Source organism: Heteronotia binoei, chromosome 12 (genome assembly GCF_032191835.1).
Source record: "Heteronotia binoei isolate CCM8104 ecotype False Entrance Well chromosome 12, APGP_CSIRO_Hbin_v1, whole genome shotgun sequence".
In the NCBI taxonomy this organism is placed as follows: Eukaryota; Metazoa; Chordata; class Lepidosauria; order Squamata; family Gekkonidae; genus Heteronotia; species Heteronotia binoei.
Genome location: NC_083234.1, coordinates 80,078,582 through 80,106,577, shown reverse-complemented (window position 1 = coordinate 80,106,577; position 27,996 = coordinate 80,078,582). Strand labels below are relative to the sequence as shown.

General features: G+C 45.8%; 1 protein-coding gene across 1 annotated transcript; it reads right to left on the bottom strand.

Moving 5' to 3' along the window:
- Window positions 1-474: 474 nt before the first annotated feature.
- WDR5 (WD repeat domain 5) lies at window positions 475-27,996 on the bottom strand. The gene is made up of 13 exons (XM_060251161.1): window positions 27,816-27,996; window positions 25,035-25,143; window positions 24,674-24,747; window positions 24,475-24,564; window positions 22,861-22,950; window positions 21,543-21,626; window positions 19,924-19,979; window positions 18,947-18,993; window positions 13,639-13,714; window positions 6,334-6,367; window positions 5,023-5,097; window positions 3,730-3,817; window positions 475-1,488 (listed from the first exon to the last, which is right to left on the bottom strand). Exons 1-13 carry the CDS (start codon window positions 27,894-27,896, stop codon window positions 1,388-1,390), a joined length of 1,005 nt encoding a protein of 334 aa, XP_060107144.1. The 5' UTR covers window positions 27,897-27,996; the 3' UTR covers window positions 475-1,387.

Below are 27,996 nucleotides of genomic sequence, written 5' to 3'. Positions count from 1 at the left end.
GATGTCCTTGTAGAGGAAGTGCCACAGATGCCTCAGTCTCTTGCAGGCGACAGGATCCAGACTAGGACCCAGAGGGAGCTCTGCTCACATTCTTATGCAACTTGAATTTAGCCTACTGACACCGACAGCCTGGTTATAGGCAAAAACAACAACACACAATTAGAAAGGAGAAGAAAACCATTCTTTAGGGGAACGTCAGGGTGCAATGATTCAAACGGATTCAATAACAGATCCAGGTGGGCAGCTGAGTTAGTCTGAAGCAGAACAAAGCTTGAGTCCAGCCAGGCACCTTTAAGACCAACAAAGTTGGTATCTTTGTTGGCCTTAAAGGTGCCTGACTGGACTCAAGCTTTGTTCAATAAAGTTAACCAAGAGTGTTTTTCACTTTTCAAATAAATGTATCTTCATCTTCTGAAAGCTCTGGGAATGGTGGGTGTGGGATAAGCCAAGACACAAGATATCACTCCACTCCTCTTCTGGCTATCCACATAAAATCCCACCTTTTATTATGGCACATGGTAACCAGTACTGATGTGTAAGATACCAAGGGGGGGGAGGAGGGAGAGGAATACCAATGGCACAAAAGATACAGTCATACCATTAGCAAATACAAGTTTTTACAATGAAGTTTTCAAGATAAAAAAACTTTAGGGTTTTGCTTTTTTTTTACATTGAAGTAACTGTACAAATATTCTGAAATTTGCCAGAATGAGTTTAAAAAGTAAAAAAGGTACAATAACTACAAGCCAGGGCTGTGGGTTTTTGAACAATGAAAGGAGAAGAATCCTGAAAGACTCGCTGCAGGAGCATCTCTCGGCACCCCAGGAAAGGGAAGCAGCACAAGCCCCAGGCTGGGGCAAGAAGGTGAACCAAAGAGGGAAAGCAACAGCCAAACCACAAAGCACTCTCATTTGGTCATGTTAAAAATATGTTTTTAAAGTATGAGGCATCTTAACTCACATAACTCCCCTATCTAAAATGAGACTGACCAAGGCCTACTTTCTGTAAACAAAAAAATAAAGAGATCTGGATTATTTCCAAGTTCATGATGTGCCAGAGATGAGAAACAAGCAGAGGGGCAGCCCCCTTCCTCTGAGCAGTTAAACTCTGGGGGTCCCAGTGGAAGGGAGATGTGCCCTGGAAGGAACCCCCGCCCCCACCCTGTGGCAGGCAAGGCAGCCGAGGAGACAGGCCCCCTCTGACCCCCAGAGGAGGAAGACCAGGGCCAAGGGCGAGAGCAAACTCTGGAAGGCTGCTGCAGGTTTCTTGTCAAATGGGGTCGAAATGTTCTCACGTGGCTTTTTTTTTAAAAAAAACACAAACACAAAATATGCCCCCCCCCAATTTCCACACTCCCCCGCAGTCTCTCAAGTGATGTCAAAAGCGCTTAACAGTCACTCTTCCAAAGTTTAATTGTTTTGTCGTTTTCTAGGGCCGCTGAGGCAATGATGTTCTCTGTTGGGTGGCAGGCTGTCGAGATCACAACATCTGCAGGGGAAGAAAAAAGCACCCGTCACCTGCTTGCAAGGAATCACACCAGCCTGGCCACAAAGGGGGGCCTTTCAAAACCACCTCTCCGGTTCCCAGCCCACTTCCAAGGCCTACCAATGGCAGTCGCCTTCCTCACCTGCTCATAAGCCTTATACACGTGAGCCGCTACAGGCACTAGCAATTAAGGAGTGCTGGGCCATCCACACACATCACACTTTGTAAGGAGAACATGGGGGAGAAAGAACTGTGAACACGGCTCTAAGCTCTTTAGAGGAAGAGCCAGATTTTAAAAAAACACCCAGGCAGATAATCAGCCCTTGGGCCTAGCGATCTCCAGCTTGGAACTTGCCTCACTGTATCATAAACCACAGAAACATTCAAGTTGGCTGCAGCATGAACTTCCACTCATCTGTGGCTCAATGGCAGAGCACCGGTTTTGTGTGCAATGGGTCCCTGGTTCATCTGCAGTTGCCAGGCCTGCCCAGGTCAGTCTTTGGAGGGCCACTGCCAGAGAGCACTGGGCCCAGGGGACTTTGCAGGTTCTGACTCTCTCAACAGAAGTATAGCCACATCCTCTTTACCGGAAGGGGCGCCAGTGGAATGCCACTTGTTCAGACCCTCACAAAACCCCCAGAACTGTGACAAAATTACCGAGAATGAACTTCTGTAATAAACACAACAAACCAGAAACATTCAATAACTCAGAAAGACAGAGATCTAGTCTTGCGTGTGTAATGGATGAAGAAATGTGAGCTGTGGAACTGAAGTCAGTGGTGACAATCCCGCCTTCGAGAAAGTATTTCTGTGAAATGGCGGCTTCATGCTAGCAGCTCTTTAACAAGAATAGCATTGATATTATTGGAATTTTGTGTTGGAACACTATTGTCTACCTTTTGGAAATATATGGATGTGGAAAGGACAATTTCTCCAATGAAGCACTGGCAACTGTGATGACGTTTGATGGTATCACACCTCATTGAGCGCTCACTCATACACTCGACAATCATATCTAAGGAGTTTGAAGCAAAAGATACTTTAAGAGTTCAATGACTGAGGAGTGGGCTTGGAGTTTTGGACTAAACATACTTTCAACCACAGGAATATTACAGGAATTAATTTTTTAAAAATGTCAAGGTAGTCCCCTGTGCAAGCATCAGCCCTTCCTGACTCTATTGTGATGTCGCATCATGATGATGCATCACGGCAGACTTTTGGCGGGGTGGTTTGCCGTTGCCTTCCCCAGTCATCTACACTTTCCCCCCAGCAAGCTGGGGACTCATTTGACCGACCTCGGAAGGATGGAAGGCTGAGTCAACCTTGAGCCGGCTGCCTGAACCCAGCTTCCACCAGGGTTGAACTCAGGTTGTGAGCAGAGAGTTCAGACTGCAGGACTGCAGCTTTACCACTCTGCACCTCGGGACTCCCAAGAATTAATTTAGGGGGAGGTGTTTGTGAGTTTCCTGCATTGTGCAGGGGGTTGGACTAGATATTCCTGGGGGTCCCTTCCAACTCTAGGATTCTGATCTGGCATATGAATTGCACCTCTGAATTAGTGTATTTGGCATGTTTGGTACACTTTAGGAACTCATTAAATGCACTTTAAGAACTATTCATAATTAATGTTTTCAATTTAAAGTTGTGTTTATTAGTAACACAGAAGTTCAAACTTAGTAATGTTTTCATGGTTTTGGGTTGTTTTCATTCTGTTGATTCTCACATGTTCAAAGCCTCGCATCTTTAACAATGAAGGGTCTGAAGAAGTAGGGCTGGGAAAGGCCTCCTAGCCTGATGTACAGATGCAGAAAAATCTAAGTGGCAAAGGGCTACATCTGTGATCATTGAACCTGCTGCTTCAGAAACCTGGCCAGCAGCTTGGATTGCCCTGAAGAGGTACCGGAGAGCAGCTGCCACACTCAGCAGCAGGGACTGGGTGGGCTGGAGGGTCACACTGGCTGTAAGACAGCTTCCTGCAGGCAAAACACCACAAGACTCAGCTGTGTTGCTCCCGAATCTTCCAGACCCTGCAACAGAGGATCTATGCGGAGCATCCAGCCTTTCTCAGGGCACACCCTTCAATGTTAATCGCCTTTCCTCATGAGTCAGGGCAGGATGAGGCAGGATGTGGTGCCTTCACCAGCCAGAACTGCCCCAGCTCACTGTCTGGCAGCCAGCAGCAACTGAAGAAGGTGACATCACTATGCACCAGGACGTGGCCTGGAAAACGAAGGGCTGTCCCACCTGTGTGTCCTTGCAGCTTCTGTACAATCTCTTTCGTTTGGAGGTTCCAGATGTAAACCAGGTTGTCTTCTGACCCAGACACGATCCACTGAATGACAAAACACAGTCATGCAGTTAGAGGTTCACCTGCCTGCCCACCTGGGGTCTCCCCTTGCTCCGTGGCATGCTACACCTGGAGGAGAGTGCCTTCCATGCCTCTTGCAGAGCACCGGGGGGAGGGGGGCTCCACTCTTTCAGGCGTCTCTCCCAAACCCATTATTGGGCCTTGTCCAGTCACAAGGAGGGAGGTGCAGGAGGGGAAAGTGGAACAAAAGTCCTACAAGTGGTGCTCCGGAACAAGAGCCACCCCTGAACTTTATTCCCATCTTTGTTTACAAAGGACTAGCCAGGCAAAGCATAGAGAAACAAAAACAGGTTTCTGACCAAGAAGGTCAAAGCCAAGCAAAAACTGCAGAAAGCCTTCATTAATTTACTGGTCTGACACAAGCTTAATATTCCAGGAGGTGGGACGTAAAGAATCAGGAAAAGGTTCAGGAAGCCTGCATTTAGAGGTGGCCCCAAACATGTTCGTCATGTCCAGATTATTGCTTAGGCAGATCTGCAACCTTTCCAGAACCCCCCTCCCCAAGCTGCAACCCATATCCTCCCCAGCATCTAGGCAACCGAGAAAAAAGGCTGGAGCCCAGAAACACAAGGAATGAGCCCAGGGCCAGAATCTGGGAGGAGTCCTTTTCACCTGCCCTCCTCCTGCTGCTCTCAGCGGGCCCATAAAAATGTCAAGGGGGGAAGAAGGGCACCCTGGGTGTTTGCACTGGCACCAAGAAAGGGTGGCTCTGGAGAGAGGGCATGACAAAGTGGGTCAGGTGAAGGCCAATGATGTGGATGGGCAACTGAGCAGCAAACCGAGAAAAAACCAGTCAGGCTGCAGATAGGCAGAACCAGCCCCCCCCCACCCCGGTCTCGAAGCCTTGCCGCCACCCCACCCGTCTTCAAAACCAGCTGACATGTTCACCATTCCACACATGCGGGGGGGGGGGGGGAGACAATAAAGCTGCATTCTGAAAAGGCTAGAAGGTTGTTCCACACTTGGCACCCTCTGCCCACTCCCGACACAAGAAACCTGCTGAATGATGGCATCTTGGGGGTGTCAACCAGCTTAGCAGAATAAGCAGGATTGTGAGATTCCTCAGAGCCCCTGTTTTGACACAGTGCAGAGAACTGCCAAGCAACTACCTCACTGGCCCACCAAGCAGAACCTGGCAAATCCGGCCCTCGGGACAGAGAGCTGCTCACCTTTCCGCCAGTAACGGAGAAGTTGGCAAATATGCAGTATTTCTCATTCTTGTGGCCAGTATATGTTTTTAGGCACTGAAAGACAAAAATTGCAGATTTGCCCGCAAGGGGCATCAGGGTGGAAATTCACAAGTCCCCCTATCTGATCAGATGCCCACCCCCTCCCTGAACACCCAGGTCACTTTGGCCTCAGACAACCGAAGAGTCCGTGTGACTAACATATTCACCCTCCCCCCTTTGCAACTTCAACAACATTTAAAGATGGTGGACTGCAAGTGTCAAGTCTTGCAACACTTACTAAACAGAAATATGTGCATTTTGCTTTTGAGACAGAAGAATCATCAAATCACAGACTTGGAAGGGGCCATCTAGTCCAACTGCCTGCTCAATGCAGGATCAGCCTACAGCATCCCTGACAAGTGTTTGTCCAGCAGCTGCTTCAAGACTGCCAGTGAGGGGGAGCTCACCACCTCCCTTGGGAGCTGAGCTCTTGCTATAAAAAAGCTTTTCCTAATATCCAGTCAGCACCTTCCCAAGCCTAATTTAAACCCAACATTATGAGTCCTCTCCTCCGCTGCCAACAGGAGCAGCTCCCTGCCCTCCTCTAAGAGACAGCCCTTCAAAAACTCCAAGAGAGCAATCATGTCCGCCCCCCCCCCCTGCAACCTCCTCTTCTCCAGACTGAACAGTCCCAAGTCCCTCAGCCTTTCCTCCTAGGCCCCTGATCATCCTCATTGCTCTCCTCTGCACCTGCCCCGTTCTGTCCACATCCTTCTTGAAGTGAGCCCTCCAGAACTGCACACAATACTCCAGGTGTGGCCTGACCAATGCAGTGTACAGTGGGACTAGGACATCTTGCATAACATCCACGAAACTCTTTAGTTGTGGATGTTATGCCTCTGTTGATACACCCCAAGATCACAATAGCCTTTTTTTGCTGCTGCATCACACTGGCTGCTCATATCTAATTTATAGTCCATCTGTACCCCAAGATCTTGTTTACACACACAGTCCCCCACCCAGTATGCATGTTCCTCATTTTTGTTACCCAGATACAGAACTCAGCACTTATCCTTGTTAAATTGCATCTTGTTCATATTCTCCCATCTCTATCTTCTGGTGTGTTCACTGCTCCTCTCAATTTGGTGTTATCTACAAATTTAAGGAGTAGCCTCTCCACATCCTCATCCAGGGAACAAGGAAAGGAAAGCTCTCAAAGGGACACTCACATGCAAGTTCAAAGGTAACCAAGCCTCCTCTCTCCCTTGTGAGAGTGTTAATCTCTTTGAGGGAAAAAAGATGGACACTCACCTTTCCTTTGCTGTAGTCCCAAAGCTTGAGAGTGCTGATGGGAAGGAAAGCAAGAGAGACACAAACTTAGAAAGGCTGGTAGAGAAGAGGGAAGTTCACAGAACACTTCCCCATCGATCATTCAGAGCTAAAACAACAAAGAAACAAACAGGTTGCTTACCTGTAACTGATCTTCTGTGCAGTCACACCCTTGGCACCTATGGCACCTGCATTGGTTCTGATTGGTGTTATGTAGCTCCAATAGAGGGATTTTTTTGTGTCCCTGCCTCTGAGCCTGCCCAGGGACTCCACCACGCATGCTCAGGAGGTGGGGCACGAAGATCCTGCCAGTTCTTTCTGACCATTGTCCAACCCCAGATAAGACTGCAACTGAGCTGACAGCAGAGGGGAGGAAAGAGAAGGTGGTGTGAATGCACAGAAGGCCACTTGAAGGTCATCAGTTACAGGTAAGCAACCTGTTTATCTTCTCTGTGGTCTCTGTGCATCACACCCTTGGGAGAACACCAAGTTGTAGCCCACTTAGAGGAGCGGGTTTGCAGTCACAGCATTGCAGCCTGGAGCATCCCACAGCCATATGAGCATGCTCATGAACATCAAGAGCACAGTGTCTGGCAAAGGTGTTCAGAGTTGCCCATGCTGCTGCACTGCAGATGTCTTGCAGGGCAATCCTTTGATAGCAAGGCTCTGGTGGAGTGCGCACAAAGCCAACAAGTAGCATAGTTTGATAGTTTCAACTACCCACTTTGAAAGTTTCTGGGAAGAGATCCTGTCACCTTTGGAGGGACCAGAGTAGGCTATGAAAAGGAGCTTAGTGTGACGAAACTCTTTAGCTGTGTGTGCAGGTAAGAGTAAGGCCCTTTTAACGCCCAAAGAGTGAAGAGCCCCCTCCTCCTGATTCTGAGGAGTTGAGAAGAAAGTGGGCAGCATGGCAGAATGGCAGTGAAAGTCAGAGACCAGTTTGGGAAGGAATTTAATGTCCACCAAGAGCGCCACTTCCTGGTCATGAAATCTTAAATACGGAGAGTCTGCGAGTTTGCTGACCCTTCTGGCTGAAGTGACGCCGACAAGGAAGGCAGTCTTCCAAGACAGCGAATGAAGAGGACAGGTTGCCATTGGTCTGAATGGATTTCCAGTGAGATGCTGCAGAACGAGGTGAAGGTTCCACAAAGGGACAGGCTCTTTGGTAGGAGGGGGAGCGAAGTATATTGGTGAAGCGGAGATATTGTCTGTGATGGCCTGATGTGGAGATGAACGTAGGCATCTTGCAGATCGATCGTGGTCATTCAAGCACCCTTGTCAAGAAGATGGAGGGTGTGGAAGGGGGTTGTCATTCGGTAGGTTATAAACTTGTTCACAGTTCCATAATGGGGCAGAGGCCTCCATCCTTCTTTGGGACAGTAAAGTAGCAGGAATAGAACACCTGACCTCTGGAAGGAGGAGGAAATGGTTTAATGGCCCCATTGAGGAGAAGAAACCGGACTTCTTTGTGAAGGTCCTCAGAGCGTGGAGGGACAACACTCCATCTCTTGGAATTGATGGCATCTGCTTGAATTCAATTGCATACCCTTGGGCAATGATGGAGAGTACCCACTAGTCTGATGTCATGCTCTCCCAAGAGTGGAAGTATGGGGAGAGTCGGGTATCCTGGGTGGAGGATTTGACTGGTTGTTGTGAGCTGACTGGTGGAGAGTCAAAGATTCCATTTGGCTGAGCCTGTCTTTGGTTACCTGGAAATTTAGCTTTCGGGGTGTAGGGCCTGGATCCTTGCCCCCAGAGTGGGGGCACCACAATTGTTCTGGGGAGAAACAGAGACCAAGATCTGCTGTAGGACTTGCCCATAAATGGTTTAGAGGATGAAGATACACTGAATGTCCTGAATGCTTTGATACTCTTGTCCATCTCCTGGAGACCAAAGTTGGTGGTAGCAGGGAAGGTCTTTGATGGCCACTTTAGTACACTGGTTAAAGCTGGAGGACCTGAACCAGGAGTGGCGTCACAGGGCAATGGCTGATGCTAGGGACTTGGTGAAGGTGTCAACATTATGCTCAGAAGAGCTGACCTGTTGTTTGGCCACCGGCATGCTTTCTATAGTTTCAGGAGGCCACAACATTGGTTGTCAGGGAGTGATTTCAGGATGGAGGTGAGCTGATCCCTTACAGTGAACTGATATTATCCCAGGCAGGCTAAATAATTGGCATTCTGGATCCCAAAAGCTGCTGTGGAATAAAATTTCCTGCCAAAGGAGTCCAATTTCTTGCCCTTCTTATGGGGGTGGGGAGAGGTGGAGTGCTTTCCATTGGAGGAAGAGGAAACCACCATAGAATTTGGCTTCAGGTGGGAAAATAAAAACTCTGCATCCTTTTCCTGAACTTTGCACATGTGGTCAAGGCCCTTGGTGGAGACTGCAGTAGAAGTCGGTTTGTCCCATGGAACTTTCACAGCACAGAGAATTATTCTGGTCAGTGGAAGAACTACTGCAGTGGAGACATCTTTCTGGACAATGTCAAAAAGAAGGTCGTCCACCTCAGGCTGAGATCACTGAATAGAAGGTAATTCTTTTAAAAAGATCACCGTATGATTTCAGGTCTTTAGATGGTGAAATAGGAGCATCCTCGGTAACTAGAGGCGAGGGATCATTCGATGGATTCTCTGAACCCTCGTGGTCTACTCCGTCAGTGCTATGGGTTTCATAGAGCTTGGAGGACCCTGACTCTGAAGGTGGTTTCAGAACCCAAGGGGTCATAGCCCGTCTAGATCTTCAAGGAATGGAGACTGGAGCCAATGGAGCCTTGCGTTTTTGACCGTGTTTAGGGGTGCCTCGTCCCAACTGGCACCAGGTGATCTGTAGGAGGAGTACCAGTCCCAATCAGCGGGGCCTTGTGAGAGCCATGGCATTGGTGGGTGAGAGAATCTATAGGCATAGCTGAACTGACATTGGTCCCATGCAGCAGGACTTGGTGGATGTCAACAAAAGTAGCTTTTATCCTCAAAGTGATTCCTGAAATAAGGGTTGGGACCAAAATCCCTTGGTGGAGGAACATGCTGCTTGGAGTCAGAGAGTCGAAGCTGAGGTAAGCCCGCTTTGCTTGCTGGAGAGGAATGGGAGCACTGTGTCAAGTCGATCCGTTCCATGTTGGAACCGGAACCAATTGAGTGGCTGTAGCCATCACCAGGGAGTCCACCTGACAGAGGGATGCCAAGATCTTCTGTGGCACCGACCTAGGAGGTGTCAGGTCCGGTAGGGCTTCTGCAATCACCTCCTGGAGACTTCCTGTTTGGGTTTTGGACAGTGCTGCAGCTCCCTAGTAAGGATGATTTTTTTTTCTCTGTTCAGGGTATAAAGGACCCCTCTGGGGGGGTCTATGCCCATTAATCTTAGTTAAAGGCTAATCCAAGACAACGTCAAGCACCTTTTGCTGTTGATTTCTGTTTGGGGAAGGAGGGGAACTGCCTTCTTCAGATCTTGAGATCCGGCTACAGGGGGTACGTCTGCCATTGTCTGCAGAGGATTAAAAGTCATTAATTTGACTTCAGCCTGTCGGAATCCAGACATTTAAGAACTGACTTATGATTGCAAGACAACAGATAACAGAAAGCCGGAGTGACGAGAGAATATCTGTTTAAGGTACTTTGGTCTGTATTTCTACTCCAAGAGTCCTTGAACTTTATCTAAATGTTGTGTGGATTATAAACAGTTGGAGTTGAAGCGTAATTGAATAAAGATAATTACCTGTCGGGTTTGAACTTCAAGTTCGGCTTTAGCAGAACTTGAAAGGAAAAGGAATCTGTTATGACTGTCTGTGGTTTGCGGTTGATGACGTGGGATGTAGATCGCTTCTTGCTGTGTTTTCACTCCTACAAGCTGGAATTTATAAACAAACTGAACTGAATTAAGGCATAATTGAAAGAAAATTCAGCCTGCTAAAACTGGACGTTGATAGTTCAATAGCCTCAAAAGAAACTGAAGGAAAAGTTGTTTTGAATTCTTGTGGATTGTGGCTGATGAAGAAGACTATTTCCATATTTTCCCACAAATCTCAAAGGCTGCGAGACTAGACGCGAGAATGGAGCAACCTGCACCAGGAAGTAAAAGGGACTAACCAATCAAACAAGTCTGTAAGGATTACAAAAGCTGTGACATTTGAACCAGGAAGGAATTAAGACCAAGATCAAGAAGGACCTATCTAGGAACTGAATTTAACCATAGAGAAACAACGATTGCCATTTTAAAAGGGAGAAAAACTGTTAAATTTGTTAAAAATCAATATCTCTGCCTAGGAAGCTAGGAGGAAAGTGAAACTAGTCTTATTTGAAAAAGCATGTTCTAAGCTATTGGACTGGGTGGTGAACTTTAATTGGAAAACTTTTTAAGATTTGGTGACTTTTTTATGTCAGAAGGGAGAGTAACACGTGCAAGGGCACACTCATTTGATAAAATGCAATCTCAATTTGATGCTCTGGAATAGAAAAAGTTAAAGGCTATGGACAAAATGCAATTGGCAATGAAAAAAGAATTTAAAAAGGAAGTTGGAGATCTCAGGAAAGACATTGAGGGTTTTAAAGATGAGGTTAAAAACAGAGTGAAAGAGGTAGAGGAAAAAGTGGATACACATGCCTCTATCTTGTTAAAACTCCAAGAGAAGGTCACAATACATGATTGCAAGTTGATGGAAACACAAGTTTGTCTGAGAGGAATACCTGAAAAGGAGGAGGCAGATTTAATGGGATATATGGTGAATACTATCACTGAATATTTAGAGGAAGACCCTGACAAATTTCGAAGTATGTTGGATGGTGCCTATAGAGTCAACTCAGCATATGCAAAGGATAAAAGCCTGCCAAGAGACATTGTTATAAGACTAAGATCAAAAGATTTGGCAGGAAAAATTCTGAACAAAGGTTTCCAAAAAGCTTGGATTATAGAAGGGAGCAAAATTAAAATAATGCAAGAGTTACCAAGACAAGTGATCAATGACAGGAAGAAATACAAGAAGTTAACGGACCAGCTGCGTGCAGAGGGTACAAGATATAGATGGATAATACCCAAAGGTCTTGGTTTTGAACAACATGGAAAAAGGATTACAATAAGGAGTGAACAAGAGATGCATAGCTTTTTTGAAGAGAACAAAGAATCAGCATCATAATGGAGTGCAATCACCTCCTGAAAACGCAACAACAATTAAGCAGATGGAGACGGTTTGCGCTTGGAGTGCGACTGATGGTCCTTGGTTGACTTATGCTCCTTTTCCTTTCTGTGCTTTTTAGGTGACCCCCAAGACCGACTTCAGAGTTGAAGCTGCTTTTGGCTTCAGCTTTGATGCAGATGCTGAGGCACTGATGGCCAGCACGCTTGTTGTGGCCCTCAAGGGAGTGGTCTGGCTGAAGGGGCAGCACCCTCAGCTGTTGAGCTTGAGTCCAGGTGTTCTGGAGGTGCTAGTGCAGAGGTAACACTGTCTGAAGATGAGTGGCTTGGTTCTGCTGAATTTCTGGCCATGGGTGCAGGAGTCAGTGAAGCGGGCTTTGCCAAGGCAGAGGCGGCACAGAGAGTGTCCGTCTGAAGGTGCGAGTTTACTGCCGCACTGGGAGCAACATTTAAAAACCCCCAACATGGGCTTCACAGGAGGGGGGGGGGTCCCTTGAGGAAAAGGGAAGGTGAAAAGGGTCCTTCTTAATATACACAGACAAAGACAAGATGCAGCAAATCAAAGAAGTGGAGCAGTTAGGGAAAAAGCAAAAAAAAAACAAAACACAAAGGAAAATAGTTCACTGACTGGAGAGCCGAGGAACTGGAGTCCTGATTGCATGGCAATCAAAAAAGAACTGGCAGGATCTTTGTGCCCCACCTCCTGAGCATGCATGGTGGAGCCCCTGGGCATGCTCAGAGGCAGGGACACAAAAATCCCACTACTGGAGCTACGTAACACTGGTTGGAACCGACACAGGTGCCGTAGATCCCAAGGATATGACGCACAGAGACCATGATGATCCACTGGCTTCCACACCAGAATTGGCTCTGCTGCTGTTCTGCTTCTCCAACCGTTCCCATTCCCACACTGCCCCCTTTTCTCTGCGTGCCCCCCCCCCATCACTAACAGTGGAACAGAGAGCCTGGGAGCTGAGAGACTAGCATTCAAATTACACCTCTGCACTGAAGCTTTGGGCCACTTGCTCTGAGCACTGGGTTGTGAAGAGGATGAAATGGAGGAGGGAAAGGGCCATCCAACACCACGAGCTCGCTGGAGGAAGAGACCAAAGACACCTGCTGCCTCCTTCCTTGCACGCTGCTCCTGCTGAACCCTTCATCTCTTTCTCTCCCGCCCCTTCCCTCTCTCTTTCCTTAAGCAAGACTAAGCCTACTGGCCCTCCTGAAGAAGTGAGCTGTGATGCTCATTTTATTCGTCTTTCCGGTGCTCCTGGACTCTTGCTCTTTTTTTTGGCACCCTGTACATCAGTGGCCAAGCCAATTTTTAAGTCATTGTGGCTCACGTGTTCTGCTACCCTGATGACTGGGACAGCTTTTTAAAATCTTATCCAGTTACTCATATGCAGAAAAGTTACTTTGCATCAGAGATAGAAAGTGTTACATCTGGGAGGGCAGACTGCATGCTTCCTAAGGGACCAGTACTATATACACACACACACAGAGACAAGTTATCATGCAAACTATATGGAAGGAGGAAGTCACATATACCTCCTGAGTTGTCACTGAGCAAGTCAGGAAAGAAGCAATCCTGACTGTGCACATTTTAGGAAAGAACTTATCCCAGTCAAATATAGGACAATGCCTTCTGAAGCACCTCAAATAGCAGGCATCTATCACTGTAAATCCTTCTGCCTAACAGAAACTGACCAAGCATACTAATGCACAAGACAACTGAACTTGGAGTCAATCGATCATGGAGTCAACTGGGGCTGGAGAGAGAGACTAGAATGGGTTATCTTGGTTCGGACCCACAGAGCCCATGGGAGCTGTCTGGGAGAGTTCTGAAATGTCCCTCACACACAGCATGAGAAGCCTCTGCTTACACATGCTTCTGTGTGCAAGATCTGCTTCATGGTTCCTGGGATCCAGGCCATTGTTAAAATGCAGGAAAAGAACACCTCTGCAGGATCAATCCAGCATTCTGCTTCCTTCTGGGAAAGCACAGAAGGAAAAGCCACCCCCATTTGCCCCCCAACATTTGGTGATCAAGGGGGAAACTGCCTCTCTGAGAGGAAGAACCATTTCAATGCTGGGGTTGTGCCATCAAATTTGCTCAACCCTCTCATAATTGTTCAAAGCAATTCAGCAGATTTGAGACCTACTTGTCCAGAGTTGCTGCTAGAATGTATTTGCCATTAGGAGAAAATTTTACAAAAGACACAGGAGGATTGTCATCATCTGTAATGCAGAAAGAGAGAAAATTATGTTATACATATCCAAAACTGCTGGGGAGCATTACTTAGGGTTGCTGTGTGAGAGAACTGTGTGAGTGACTGGAGTCTGCTGGAGAGGGGTTGCTGACTGCTTCTGTGTGCTTGTTGCTGAGAGAGGAGGGCCTGTTTGCCTGGGGGTGGTTGCTGGCCCCACCCTCTACTGTTGCTCCAGCTGCTGAGTCAGAAGTAGAGACTTGAGCCTTTAAATTGCAAGCCCTCCTTGTGGGAGCTAAAGGGCTCTTGGCCTGAGGGTCTTGTAGGAAGGTGAGTAGTTCCTCACAAGTAGTCTCAAGAGGCAGTTTGGCAGTGGAATTTACAGGGAAGTCAAGATAAAGAGAACTAATTTTGAAATGGATTGCAGCAGCATGTGCTGGTGATGTGTAAAGTCTGTGGGATGTTTGTATTTTTACCTGAGGGTAGCAGAAACTACACTTGAAGCAAGTGTAAAAACATAAGAGAAGCCATGTTGGATCAGGCCAATGGCCTATCCAGTTCAACGCTCTGTGTCACAGTGGCAAAAAACAAACAAAAACCCCAACAACGAACAGGTGCCATAAGGAGGTCCACCAGTGGGGCCAGGACACTAGAAGCCGTCCCACTATTGCCCTCTCCCCAAGCATCAAGAATATAGAGCATCACTGTCCCAGAGAGTTCCAGCAATATGCTGCAGCTAATAGCCACTGATGGACCTCTACTCCATATGTTTATTCAATCCCTTCTTAAAGCCATCTATGCATGTAGCTGCCACCACCTCCTGTGGCAGTGAATTCTGTGTGTTAATCACCCTTTGGGTGAAGAAGTACTTCCTTTTATCCATTCTAATCTGACTGCTCAGCAATTTCATTGAGTGCCCACAAGTTCTTGTATTGTGAGAAAGGGAGAAAAAGTACTTCTTTCTCTGCCTTCTCTATCCCATGCAGAATCTTGTAAGCCTCTATCATGTCACCCCTCAGTTGACGTTTCTCCAAGCTAAAGAGCCCCAAGTGTTTTAACTTTTCTTCATAGGGAAAGTGTTGGAAGAGTAAGTTGGTAGCCCTGCTGGAGAAGATACAGAGACCTGAGGCATGCTTGTCGACACTACAATGTATAAAGGAAGATGAGAATTTTCTTGACAGAACCCATGAAGTGCTATTGAAAGGACAACAAAAGGAAGAGGAAAAGTTATCTCAGCAAATAGAAGAGAACCCAACACAGGAGGAGGGTTCATGGGAAAATGTAACCCGCAGGAGCAGAAAAATCAGGTGATGTTCTATTGCTCAGCGATTGGTTCCAGGATCTCCCCGCAAATACTGATTCTGAACCATTAGAACAAGGGCTGCTTCCCCAGCAAAGCTTGAGGGAAGTTTTTCAAGACCCTGTGGATAAAAAGCCTGGAGCTTCTGCTCCCCAATATAGGAAGAGGAGGGTGCTGGTAATTGGAGATTCCTTGCTCAGACAGGTAGAGCTCAAAGTGTGCCAACTGGACTTGTCTCAAGAGTATGCTGTCTACTGGGTGCACACATCCAGGATGTGGCAGAAAGGATAGGAAGACTTGCCAAGCCCATGAATTATTATCCTTTCTTGCTAATACATGTGGGAATAAATGATACTGCCCAGCACAGCACTGAACATATTAAAAGAGACTATGTGGCTCTGGGTCAGAAGGTGAAGGATCTGGGAGTGCAGGTTGTGTTTTTGTCAGTTCTTCCTGTTGAAGGCCGTGGCTTAGGACAAGAAAGAACAATACTGGCTACACTGATAGTGTCATCAGGAAAAGTTTGGATTTCTGGACCATGGCTCATGGTTTTGAGCTGGTGGTTTTCTATTTGGAGATGGTTTGCACCTTATGAAGGTAGGAAAAAGGGTGTTTGGCAAGAGCCTTGCTAATGTAATAAGGAGGGCTTTAAACTAAATTGTATGGGGGTGAGACAATAATTCAAAGCCTAGTATTATGCCAATAACTAGAGATAAGAACACTAAAGCTTTGCAGAGAGTGGCACATATGCTAGGTAACATTAACTTGCAGGTATGTACGGAAACAAAACCTTCAAGATGCATAAAACATGGATTGGGATGTCTCTACACTAATGCACAGAGTATGGGAAACAAGCAGGAGGAACTGGAAGTCCTAATACAGGAAGCAGACTATGACATAACAGGCCTTACTGAAACTTGGTGGGATGACACTGGAATATTAGGATTGAGGGGTACAACTTATTTAAAAGGGACAAAGAAGGAAGGGTGGAGACTTAGCATATATGTGAAGGAGGTATATACTTGTGAGGAAATACATGAATCGGAGCATAGCAGCTCAGTTGAGAGACTTTGGGTAAAAATAAAAGGAGTAAGAAATAACAGTGATATTATCAGTAGGGATTTGCTATAGACCACCAAGCCAGGCAGAGGACTTGGATGAGATACTCCTACAACAGATTGCAAAGTTCTCAAAGAGAAGGGACACAACGATCATGGGAGATTTCAATTACTTGGGCATCTGTTGGAAGTCCAACTTTGCTAAAAATGAAAGGTCAAATAGATTCCTGACATGTGTTGCTGACAACTTCCTTTTCCAGAAAGTGAAGAAGGAAACAAGGGGATCTGCTATCTTGGACTTGATTCTCACCAACAGGGAAGAATTGGTTGACGTGGAAATAGTGGGCACCGTAGGCATAAATGACCATGTGATTTTGGAATTTACAGTCTTGGGAAAGGGAAAAGCTGTATGTAATCAGACAAACTGATTGGACTTTAGAAAGGACAAACTTAGAACTATGCTGGTCAGAAATAAGAAGGGAGTTCAAGCAGGGTGGAAATTTCTTAAAAGTGAAATACTGAAAGCAAAATCACAGACGAAGAAAAAATGGGAGAAGCCTAAGCAAGCTCTCTAAAGACTTGAGGAACACAAAAGACTCCTTTAGGAAATGGAATGAGGACCTTACAGCTAAGGATGGATATAAACAAATCCCCAGTGCTTGTAGAGAAAGAGTTAGAAAAGCTAAAGCTCAGTATGAGCTTAGGCTGGCCAAAGAGGTTAAAAACATAAAAAAAAGGGTCCTTTTCTTATGTTCAGAGTAAAAAAAAAGAGCAAGGACATGGTAGGTTCATTGCAGGGACAGGAAAGTGATATTGTAACAGGTGATGAAGAGAGGGCAGAACTGCTCAATTCCTACTTTTCCTCAGTTTTCTCTTCTGAGGGGAACGGTGTTCATTAGGGCAAAAACACAACATATAACGAGGGCAGGGAGTTGCAACCCAGGATCAGCATAGGGGTAGCACATAAACACCTAGTTTCTTTAAATGAAACCAAGTCCTTCTCAGGGCCAGATGAACTGCATCCAAGGGTACTAAAGGAACTTGCGGGTGTTAATTTCCAAGCCTCTGGCCATTATTTTTGAGAATTATTGGAGAACAGATGAGGAGCTGGAAGACTGGAGGTAGGCAAATGTTGTCTCCATCTTCAAGAAGGGAGAAAAGGAGGATCCAGGTAACTACCGATCTGTCAGCTTGGTGACTGTATCTGGAGAAGTTTTAGAACAAATTACCAGTCAGTCCTGGAACATTCAGACACCTTTCTAACTATTCTGTGCTTGATTCCAGTCATTGATTAGGAGTTAATGTGAAGGACAAGAAATTGATGTCAATAACAGACAGTTGCTTGCAATGTTACTTCGCTTGGCATCCCCAGTGAATGATCTAAGTTTGCACCACTGTGGAAGATTTTATTATTGAAACAGAGAATAAATAATCCGGGGTCTTTGTATGGATTTTGTGGGCAATCAGAACATCAGATGGAATTGAGTGTTTTGGCCAATTATTAATTGTTGTTTAGTGATAGTTCTTTTTGTCTTTGTGATTATTGTATTATACCATTACTCCTTCTACTGTATTGTGACTACTAAGAACCAGCATGGGTTTCTCAAGAACAAGTAATGTCAGACTAACCTTATCTCTTTTTTTGAAAAAGTTACTACTTTGCTGGGTCGGGAATGCTGTAGACAGTTTAGCTTAATTTCAATAAGGCTTTTGATAAGGTTCCACATACTGCCATTGTTGACAAGTCAGTAAAATGTGGTTAGGATCCTGTTACTGTTAGGTGGATCTGTAATTGGTCGACAGATCACACACAAAGAGTGCTTGTGAATGGTTCCTCATCCTCTTGGAGAGGAGTGACAAGTGGAGTGCCTCAAGGATCTGTCTTAGGGCCTGTTTTGTTCAACATCTTTACAAATGACTTGGATGAAAGAATAGAGGGAATGCTTATTAAATTTGAGGATGATACTAAATTGGGAGAGGTTGCAAATACAACAGAAGACAAACAGGATCTAGGGTGATCTTGACAAGCTGAAAAACTGGGCTTAAACCAATAAAATGAATTTTAACAGGGATAAATGTAAAGTTATGCATAAAGTAAGGAAAAATCCAATGCATAGTTATAGGATTGGGGAGACTTATCTTAGCAGTAGCATGTGCGAAAAGGGTTTTAGTGGACCATATGCTGAACATGAGTCAACAGTGTGAATGTGGTGGCTTAAAAAGGCAAATACAATTTTGAGCTGCATCTAGTACAGTGCCCAGATCACATGAAGTGATGATGGCATCACTTTACTTTGCTGTTAAGACCTCATCTGGAGTATTGTGTTCCATTTTGGGCACCACATTTTAAGAAGGATATAGACAAGCTGGAACGGGTCCAGAGGAGGGCGACAAAGATGGTGAGGGGTCTGGAGACCAAGTCCTGAGAGGAAAGGTTGAAGGAGTTGGGTATGTTTCACCTCGAGAGGAGGCGGCTGAGAGGTGATATGATCACCATCTTCAAGTACTTGAAGGGCTGTCAAACAGAGGATGGTGTGGAATTGTTTTCTGTGGCCGCAGGTCAGACCAGAACCAATTGGTTGAAATTAAATCAAAAGAGTTTCCGGCTCAACATTAGGAAGCACTTCCTGACTGTTAGAGCGGTTCCTCAGTGGAACAGGCTTCCTCAGGAGGTGGTGGGCTCTCCTTCCTTGGAGGTATTTAGAGGACTGATGGCCACCTGACAGCAATGCTGATCCTGTGAACTTAGGGGGAGATATTTGTGAATTTCCTGCCTTGTGCAGGGGGTTGGGACTAGATGTCCCTGGGGGTCCCCTTCTAACACTATGATTCTATAATTGGGCTTTGATGTCAGAGATTTTTTGGGGTAGGACACAGTACACAAAATTGAACACACATGACTCACCAATCAGCGTTTTCAAACACTGGCCGGAAGCTGTATCCCAGATCCGACTGTTAAAAGGAGAGGCATCGTTAGAAATTGCAAAATAGTCTAGTTTAAAAAAAAATCTGGCAGGACACTTGGGGACCCAACACAGAAGAAATCTTGCTGTATCTTTCAGCAGATATTGTTGGGCTAGAGATGCATAAGGCAGCTTCACGTGCTCTCTGTGGTGTGCCAGACTTCCAAGGTTCCAGGCAGAGACCATGGCTCTGCCAGACCACACAATCCTCTTTTAACTGAAGAGGCTGTCAATAAAGGAAGTACTTTGCTGCTGAGCTACCCACCTTTTTACAGGCAAGTTTGTGAACGATCAGCGTAATGGAACAGACTGTGAAGATGACAAAGCAACGGTCTATCGCACACATATGTGCTGGGATTATTGGGGGGGGGGGGGTCTAAAGCAGACAGCTTCCATGTTGGAGCTTAAGAGATGAACACAGATATACTAGAAACAAGAGTTCTGATTCAACTGAAGTTCATAAGATCCTAACTATGGGTCATAAAGAAAAGGGACTATGTTCATTTTGGCGGACTCATAATTTCATCTCCGTTTTTAACGTGTGCTCATCTCTCATCCTTGCCCTGGAAAAGACATAGTGGTGTTGCTTTCTTTATAGCGATCCCACTACAGCCACTCTTTTGGAAGCCACAGAGGAGGGTCAAGGCAGGACACCCACCACTGGCCAGACAAGCTGCCTCCTTCACACTCTCCTTTGTCATGGAGGACCACCAAGTTTTGGGGGAGGCAGACATCACACCTCAGGAAGCCAGGTGACATTTCTGCTTGTCAAATACTTCTCAGCTGTGATGTCCACACACACACCAGTCAAACCAGTCTTCCTTCCCAGCCCTTGACAGGAAGTGGCAGCGCAGGCACAGGGCATCTCCCCCCATGACCAAACTGCCATGTCGTCACCAACTTCTCCCCTCCCACTTACCAGAGGCCGTCATAGCTGCTGGACACAATCAGAGAACCATCGCGGTTGAAATGTACCTGAAGGGAGAAGAGAGATGTCATACCAACGAAAAACCCTCTCTTCTGGGGAGGGGGCACTGCTGTATTTCTTGGGTGTCTGATGCCAGCTGGAGTGCCCAGCTCCGGCCTCATCCTCCAGACCAAGGCCTAATTTAAACATGGCTTTGCTGGGCGACTGCTCATGCACTGCATCTAACAGACACTCTCCTGATGATGCAGCATCTATAATAACCATTTAAACAATAAAAAATTAAATATTTTAAGTATATATATTTGTCTTTTTGGGTTCAGAGACTATGGAAAAGATAATCCATCTTTTAAGCACAGTGGCCTCTTTTGTAGCAAGCATAGAGGATTTTCCTCCTCTGACTAATTTATTTGTAACAAGGAAGCCTATATAGTTTTAACTTGTGTTAAAGCTCAGAAACTACCATGGAATTAAGATGATAACGTCTAAATACATAATTTGAGATGATTGCCTTGCCAAGGGCTTGGTCATTAATATTGACGAGTGAGTAGTCAAGAGCATCAGACCAGGATCCCAGTTCAAATCCCTGCCATGCCATGGAAGCTAGCTGGGTGACCTTCGGCCAGTCACACACTCTCAACCTCACCTACCTCACAGGGTTGTTGTGGGGATAAAATAGAGAGTGAAAGGTAGTAAATTATTTTGGTCCCCACTGGGGAGAAAAGTGAGGTAGTAAGTAAGTTTCAAGGCAAACGGGGGACCATTCTGGAAACTCCAGCTAGCCAAGGAGGTTCTAACAGAAATCACACTACGGAAGAACTGGTCACTGAAGCCCTTGGGTTCAGAGACTATGGAAAAGATAACCCAGATTTTAAGCACAGCGGCTTCTTCTGCAGCAAGCATAGAGAGCATTTTCCTCCTTTGACTAATTTATTGGGAACCAAACCAGCATGAAAGCCTCTCTCTCTTTCTTCAAGGCTGGGAACAAACAGGAAGTCAAAGGCAAAGAATGACTGAAGTAGCTATGTAACCCACTCTTTTAAGTTTCACGTATTTGATGAAAGGAGCTTTGACTCTCAAAAGCTTATACCCCGGAAATTTTGCTGGTCTTTAAAGTACTACAGAACATGAATCTTGCTCTTTCTCTACATTAAGTTTCTCATGCTGACCTGGCTGAAATGGTCTTTCTTTGTGTGCCTATGAGACATATTTTACATCTACAAATGAAATATTTTAAAGTACAATCACCCATTTTGTTATATTTGTATGTGTGTTGTTGAGAAAAAACATCCCAGCGGCTGGCTCAAGTTAAGCAGTCTCCAAGTCTGCCTGAAGGTGGTGGTTCTCCTCCAAATATGGCTGCACTGCACGAGACTGCTAACACGCCCACCCATGCAGGGCACTCCTATGGGCCAGCGCATGGAACAGGTACCATGGAATTCAGATTTCAGCTCTAGCAGGTGAACCAGGTCTGTGAAACCCCAGTGCTCAACATATGAACAAGCCACCTCTCAGCCCTGTCCAGCTTCCAAAAGCCAGAAGGGGGCAGAGCAGCAGGCCTGCATTCTTACTGGAAGAGGAAATGGCAGCCCAACCCATCCCAAAGAACTCACAGCTGAAACAGGGTCCGAATGCGCAGGCAGCGTTTTGAGGCATTTCCCCGTCTTCACATCCCATATCCTCACGCTTTCGTCAAACTGAAGAACAAGCAGAGGGGATTCAGAACGCACCATTTCCCAAAGGCTCCAGAAGGCGTCACGTCACACAACTGACAGCCCCCGTTTCTCAGCAGTGAGCTGCTCCAGGGGATGCTTTCCTGAAGGCCTGACCAGTATGCACTGCTCTGCTCTCCACTTCTTTTCGAGGCAGGAAGTCAAGAACTCAACTAGGCAAAGCAGCTCTCTATATCACCTTCACTTTGACAACAAATGGAGTTGAGAAACCTTTCAAATGGCACAGGTCTTTCTTGCTCCCAGGCCACCCTTCCCCTTCATTCCACCTCCTCTCAGAGTAGGCTTGGGTTGCCAGGTGGATCTAGTTGGCTGCCTGCCCTGCTGGTGGAGCACCAGATGCTTGCCTGGGCTCCACTCCAAGGAGGACCTCCTCTTTGCCAGAGGCCTGCAGTCCAGCCTGCATCTTCTGGGCTGAGCCAGAGATGGGGCAAGATGCAAAACTGCCCTCCATCTTGCCTCTGAAGAACTGTGGACCTTCCCAGCTTCCTTTCCTGCCTCCAGCAGATTCTGCTGCTGGCCCCTGTCCTTGATTTTGGCCTGTTCCTGCCCAAAGCAGTTTGGTCACCTTTCAAGCACCCCTGGAGCCCAAATGAAGAGGAGCACACCACCACACGCCTTAGGATGCCTCTCTACTTTCTTGGTTTGTTCCCCCACCCACCTTTCCTCGGCCTTTTGGCCCCCCATCCTCCCTCCAAACCTTTCCTCGCCTCCTGTAGCACAGCCATTCCATCCCTCAAGAGAGAAGTCACCCTCTCGGCATTATTCCAGTTCCTTGCCCAAGTCCAGTTCCCCCCCTCCTCTGCCACTGGGGCTATCCTCTTTTGGAGCCACCTTCCCCCCAACCAAACCTTGCCCTGAAGCCTGCACTGGCATGGTGGCCCCTCCTATTCCAGCCCTGCCTGCCCCCCAGCTTCTCTCTCTACTCTGCATCACTGCAGCAGTCTTTTCTGCCCACCTCGATTTGTAGCCTGGAGCCCTCGCTCACTTGCTCCTTCCCCGGCAGCAACTATAAAGCTCTCTACTGAAAATATGTATAAGCCTGCCTTTCTCCTAACCAAGTCAGAGCATCCATGGGTGTCACCTGGAGCAGCCCCCCTCGGCAGCCCCACAGCATGCCTGCCAAGCCACGGAGCGCTGCCCTGCCTGCTCCCTTGACACCAGGAGTCCCGAGCACCAAACGCCCTCTCTCCCTGCTTACCGAGCCGGAGACAATGAGGTTCGACTGGGGGTTGAAATTGCAGCAGAAGACATAGTTGCTGTGCCCCTTCAGTGTCTTTAAGCATTTGCCCTAAAATGAGAGAGAGAGTTATTTGTAGGGTCGCCCCAGAAGCTGAAGGGCACGTATTGGACTGGGATGTAGATGCAATCCTAAACTCAGAGATTTGCTTGTGGGGGGTGGAGAGGAGATTTTGTCAGCACCAGCAACCCATCTGCAACATCAGCAGTTACTCCTCTCACAAGCCTCCATGGACAAGATCTCTTTTCTCCCTCTTATTCTACTCAGGGTCACCCAGTGAAGTTGACTGACAGCTGAGACAGAACAAAAGGAAGTATTTCACACAATGCATAATTATAGAGCTCTCTGCCATAAGATATGGTGACAAGATTTTAAAAAGGAATTAGACAAATGCATGGAACAGAAGATCTACTGATTGGCTATAGTGACTTTTAAAAGGGGACCTCTGTGTTCAGAAGCAAGAACCAAGTGCTGGGGTTGAACATGGGAAGATGTGCCTGTGAACTTCCACACACATCTGACTCACTGCCAATGAATTGATAATGAAGGCAGAAGCCTAGGTTTCTTGGACCTCTGGCTGATCTCGCAAAGCCATTATGTCCTTAGGGAAACACAAGGGCAGAATTACTTACTCCGGGATGTTGCTACCAGGAACTGTGCTCACAAATTTACATGCACCGTAATCCTGCCAAAAGAAACCTCTCAGACTTCTTACATTTGAATGGCAGTCACATTAAATAAGTTGTCAAGGTCCAAAAAACAAACATGCATAACTCTTAACAGAATAAAAGCTGGGGAGCAAAGTTTCATGAAAAGAGTTCTAATCTCATTATCAGTTGAAGACCCTCTTCACCAGAATTTGGTCACACGCTTTTCTGTAGCAGTAGAAAAGAGCAAGAGTGCAGTAGCATCTAAGCAAATAACAAAATTTGTGGCAGTGTATGAGCTTTTGTGAGCATGGCCAGAATCAGACATGCTTGCTTCGATATCCTGATGCTTAAATTTGACAGCAAACTTTGAGAAACTCAACTTCCAAATCATACACTTTCCAAAAAGAAATAAAGCTAGTTTAATATTTGTTTTATGCTTAGACTGCCTTGAGCACTTCATCAGATATTTTAAATGAGCAGGATATTAAAGGAAGGAAAGGAATGGAAGCAGAATGCCATATGAATTTTCAATCTGTCCTTAACTTCAAGAGGAGGCTCAAGGCTGGGAAGGGAAAAAAACCAAAAGTCCATTGACACCTAGGAAGCTAACAAAACTTATTCCAGCTTGAGCTTTCATAAGTCAGAACTTCTTTACTTATTGTGCTGGAATAAATGTCAGACGTCCAGGGGCACCTTAAAGACTATTTCGTTTTCCTACTATGGATTAACAAAGCTACTCTTGTGGAATTGAGGGAAATACTACCAGTTAAAGATCCAATCAAGGTAAAAATGTTTGTACTGAAGCCCAACTCGGGCACAAATAGCCTTAGCTCAACTACAGAACAATACATTTAATACTATTGGTAACTGTGACAACTCTTCAACAAGTAGAGACAGGAAAGAAGTGCATCTTCGGGCCTCTTACCGAGCTCACATCCCAAATTTTTAGAGTTTTATCATCAGATGCAGAGACAAGAAGGTTGGAATCTGATGACCAAGCAACATCAGAGATTCCCTGTAACAGAGAAAGGTTTAATTTGTTAAAATTCATGAATACCTGAATAACAGCAACACCCCCACTCCCTGCCCCCCAAAATCTCTGAAGTCAGCAGATCAGCACTTACCAGTTTGTGGCCAGATATCGTTTTCTCAAATTTGCCATCATAAGCTCCCCAAATTTTAATAAGCTTATCAGCAGCTAAAAAACAAAAACCAGAAACACCATTCATAAAAAGATGAATGTTACACACCAAAGAATCTCCTCACCTCTCAACAGAAAGCAGAACCAGAAAAGATTTGCAAAGTATTTTTAAGTGCAAATTTATGAAAATCAGAAGTTATGCCTGTTTAAGATTACACATATTATACAGGACATGCAATTGAGCTTTCCTCATCTTAGAGTTTTAGTTTTCTTATCAAGAGCACAATAGCCCTGTAAGAAGGCCTGGCAGACATGTTAGTGGAGGGGAAAGAAGAGGTACTTACAAGAACTGGCCAGCCACTCCCCATTGGGGCTGAATTTTACTGATGAGACAGCTTTTGTGTGTCCTGCCAATGTGAACTTCAAGGCGTAGTTTGGTTTTACAGGGGCAGGCTGTGGGAAAAAAATCCAGTTTTCAGAAAGAGAAATGTTTCAAGTGTATCCCTCACAGCTGGAGACACCAAGTCCACGGCAGGTAGATAGTCACTGACAGAGGCCTGTCAAGGACTTCACAAAACACCCTCCCTCCCCATTTTAGTAGCCCCAGATAGGCAGCACAAACAGGAAGTCTATCAGGCCTTTGGTGGGCCACAAGAGAAGACTGCTTCTAGCTTGGCAGATCAGACTGGGTAGACCTACCCTAACTGCGGGCCACTGTCTGGTAGTTTATGGTAGTGGCAGCCAACGACAAATTTTGTTGCATTGTAAGTAATCATGCATATTCACAGAGTTCAGCAGCCATTATAGCTAAATGTTTAGAGGCAGTATACCTTTGAATATAGACATTTGGGGGAAAGAACCCAGGATAGCTTCCACTTTCATGTGAATGTCTAGAAGTATCCAGCTGACCAGAATACAAAACAAAGCTGGTCTTAATAGATACAGGTTTCATCTACCATGTAAGTTAATCTGTTATGGATCACGGTGGCCAAATCAGCAGTTCTCTCAACTACCATAAATTCAGCTAAACATCTCAGGCAGTACACAAAAGCCAAAAGAACCCTGAACACACAAGCATATAAACCTGCATTTTTCTGACCATCCAAGTCAGGGCTATCTATTCAGATTGGCAGCAGCAAGGGATGAGCAATTTTTTAAACCAGTCTTTTGCAGTCTGGGTCTACTGGGCCCCAAAAAATCTGGAATTGTTTTTAATCCAATAGACCTGAACCAAAAAATACTGGTAAAAAATACCAGCCTGATCCTGGGGCTGGCTTCGCTTCTCCTGCAGCCCAGTTTAAGCCGAGCTGTAGGAGAAGGCAGAGCAGAGCTTGACCAGCAGGGAGCTCTCAACTCCCCACCAACTCAGCTGATCTTGGGCTGGCTTCTCTTGCAGCCCAGTTTAAACCAGCCTGCAAGAGAAGCTAGCTGCAGCTGAGGCAGCAGGGAGGGCTCAACTCCTCTCACCCCAATTGATCTTTAAAGTTTAAAGGGACTGCATAAGACTGCTTGACAAACAACTGAGAGACGGGACCAATCTGTTGTTTTCGTATCTACCTGAAATTCATGAATATATCTAGGATTTTCTCAGGATTGTTTTTTCCCCTGAGAAAACCTGGATACATTTGGGAAGCTGAAATATACCCTAGGAATACAATAAGGTATTTTCAGGTTTCCAATAAGGTATTTTTTGGGTATATTCTGCCCTGAGCCCCCATGGCGAATGGGTGGAAAATAATGATGATGATGATAATATTTTCAGCTCAGGCAGAGCCAAATGCACACCCCTAGCAGCAGCACTCCAGAGTCTCAGGCAGAGGTCTTTTCCATTGCCATTCCATTTCCTTTTATCTGAAGACACCAGGGATTGTACCTGGACCTTTTTGCAAGCAAAACACATGCTCTACGACACAGCTGTGAGCCCCTCTCTGTCTTTCCAAACGGAGCAATATACGGAGTTTCAGCTTAAGCATGATGTAAGGCACAATTTATTCAGAACATATCAGCTTCATATATTAATATATGATATTTAAATGGAATGTACTTCACTCCTCCCTGGAAAGATCTTGGAGGCTGAGATGTAAAGCCTGAGGCAGGATGTTCTTCTGAATTTGGATTAAGACGAGACCTGGGTTCAGAGCCCTACTTGCTTATTTGATTATCTTGACCAGTCACTCACGTTCAGCCTAACCTACCACACAGAGCTATTGTGAGAATAAAATGGAAGATGTTTGCTAATTTTCTGTGTTTTCTCTTATAATGTTTTCTTAACATTGTTTTGATTGTACCTTTTTGAAGCTTAATAAAATGTTAAATTGAAAAAAAAATGATGTTTGCTCCTTGGAAGAAAACCCAGAGAGAAATGCAAAAGCAATCTCAGTGTCCAAAGGCAAAATCCAGCATTTGGAATAACTATGAAAACCACTGTACTATTACTGTATTATTGTTGGGGGGGGGGGGGGGGGAAACGGAACACACACTGCTAGACATGGAAAGGAGTGACAGGTTGGTGCTGAGAGTATGTGGTTTGCACATGTCGGGAATCAGGTTCCTGCCCTGCTTAGAAGCATCTCAGGGTGCAAAGTCCTTGCTGGAGATCTTGGGGAGCTGCTGAGAGTCTATTTACTACATAATTATGACATTTTTATCCCACCCTTTCTCCAAAGAGCTTTCAGCAGTGTACCTCAGTCCCATCTTGCCCATTTTATGCTCACAATCACCCTGTGATGTAGGTTAACATGAGAAGGTTTAACTGGCCCAATGGGACCAAGCAAGCCTGCATGGCAAAGTGGGGATTCAAACTTGGGCCCTCCAGATCCTAGCCCTACACTTTAATCACTACAACAAACTGGCTCTCTCAGAGGATGCATTACTGGACTAAATGAAAATGCGATCTAAGCCAGCAGAAGAAAAAGGCTTCCAAGTCTTATTGATAACATTGTACTGTATATGTTTAGAAAATCAGGCAGAGCTCTGCTCACTCTATCAATGGAATCCAACTGGCACTGAGGATTAGCTATAAGAGTTCAGCAGAGATTCTGAATACTACAAACACGACACTCACTATCAAAAATCAGGTCTAAATATTATTCCAAGTACTTATTGCCCAGAAACCTGAAACACACCTTGCTTTGATTGGTTGAGGAGGAAGGAGTAGATTGTGCTTTGGTGGATTCCGCATCAGGTTTTTTCTCTTCTGTTGCCATGGCTCTGGAAACCAAAAAGCCAGATTCGGATGCTTCAGGAGATGAATGAGAACACTATTTCAAAGAGGGATGTCTCCCACTAAAGAAATGAAAGAAAGAG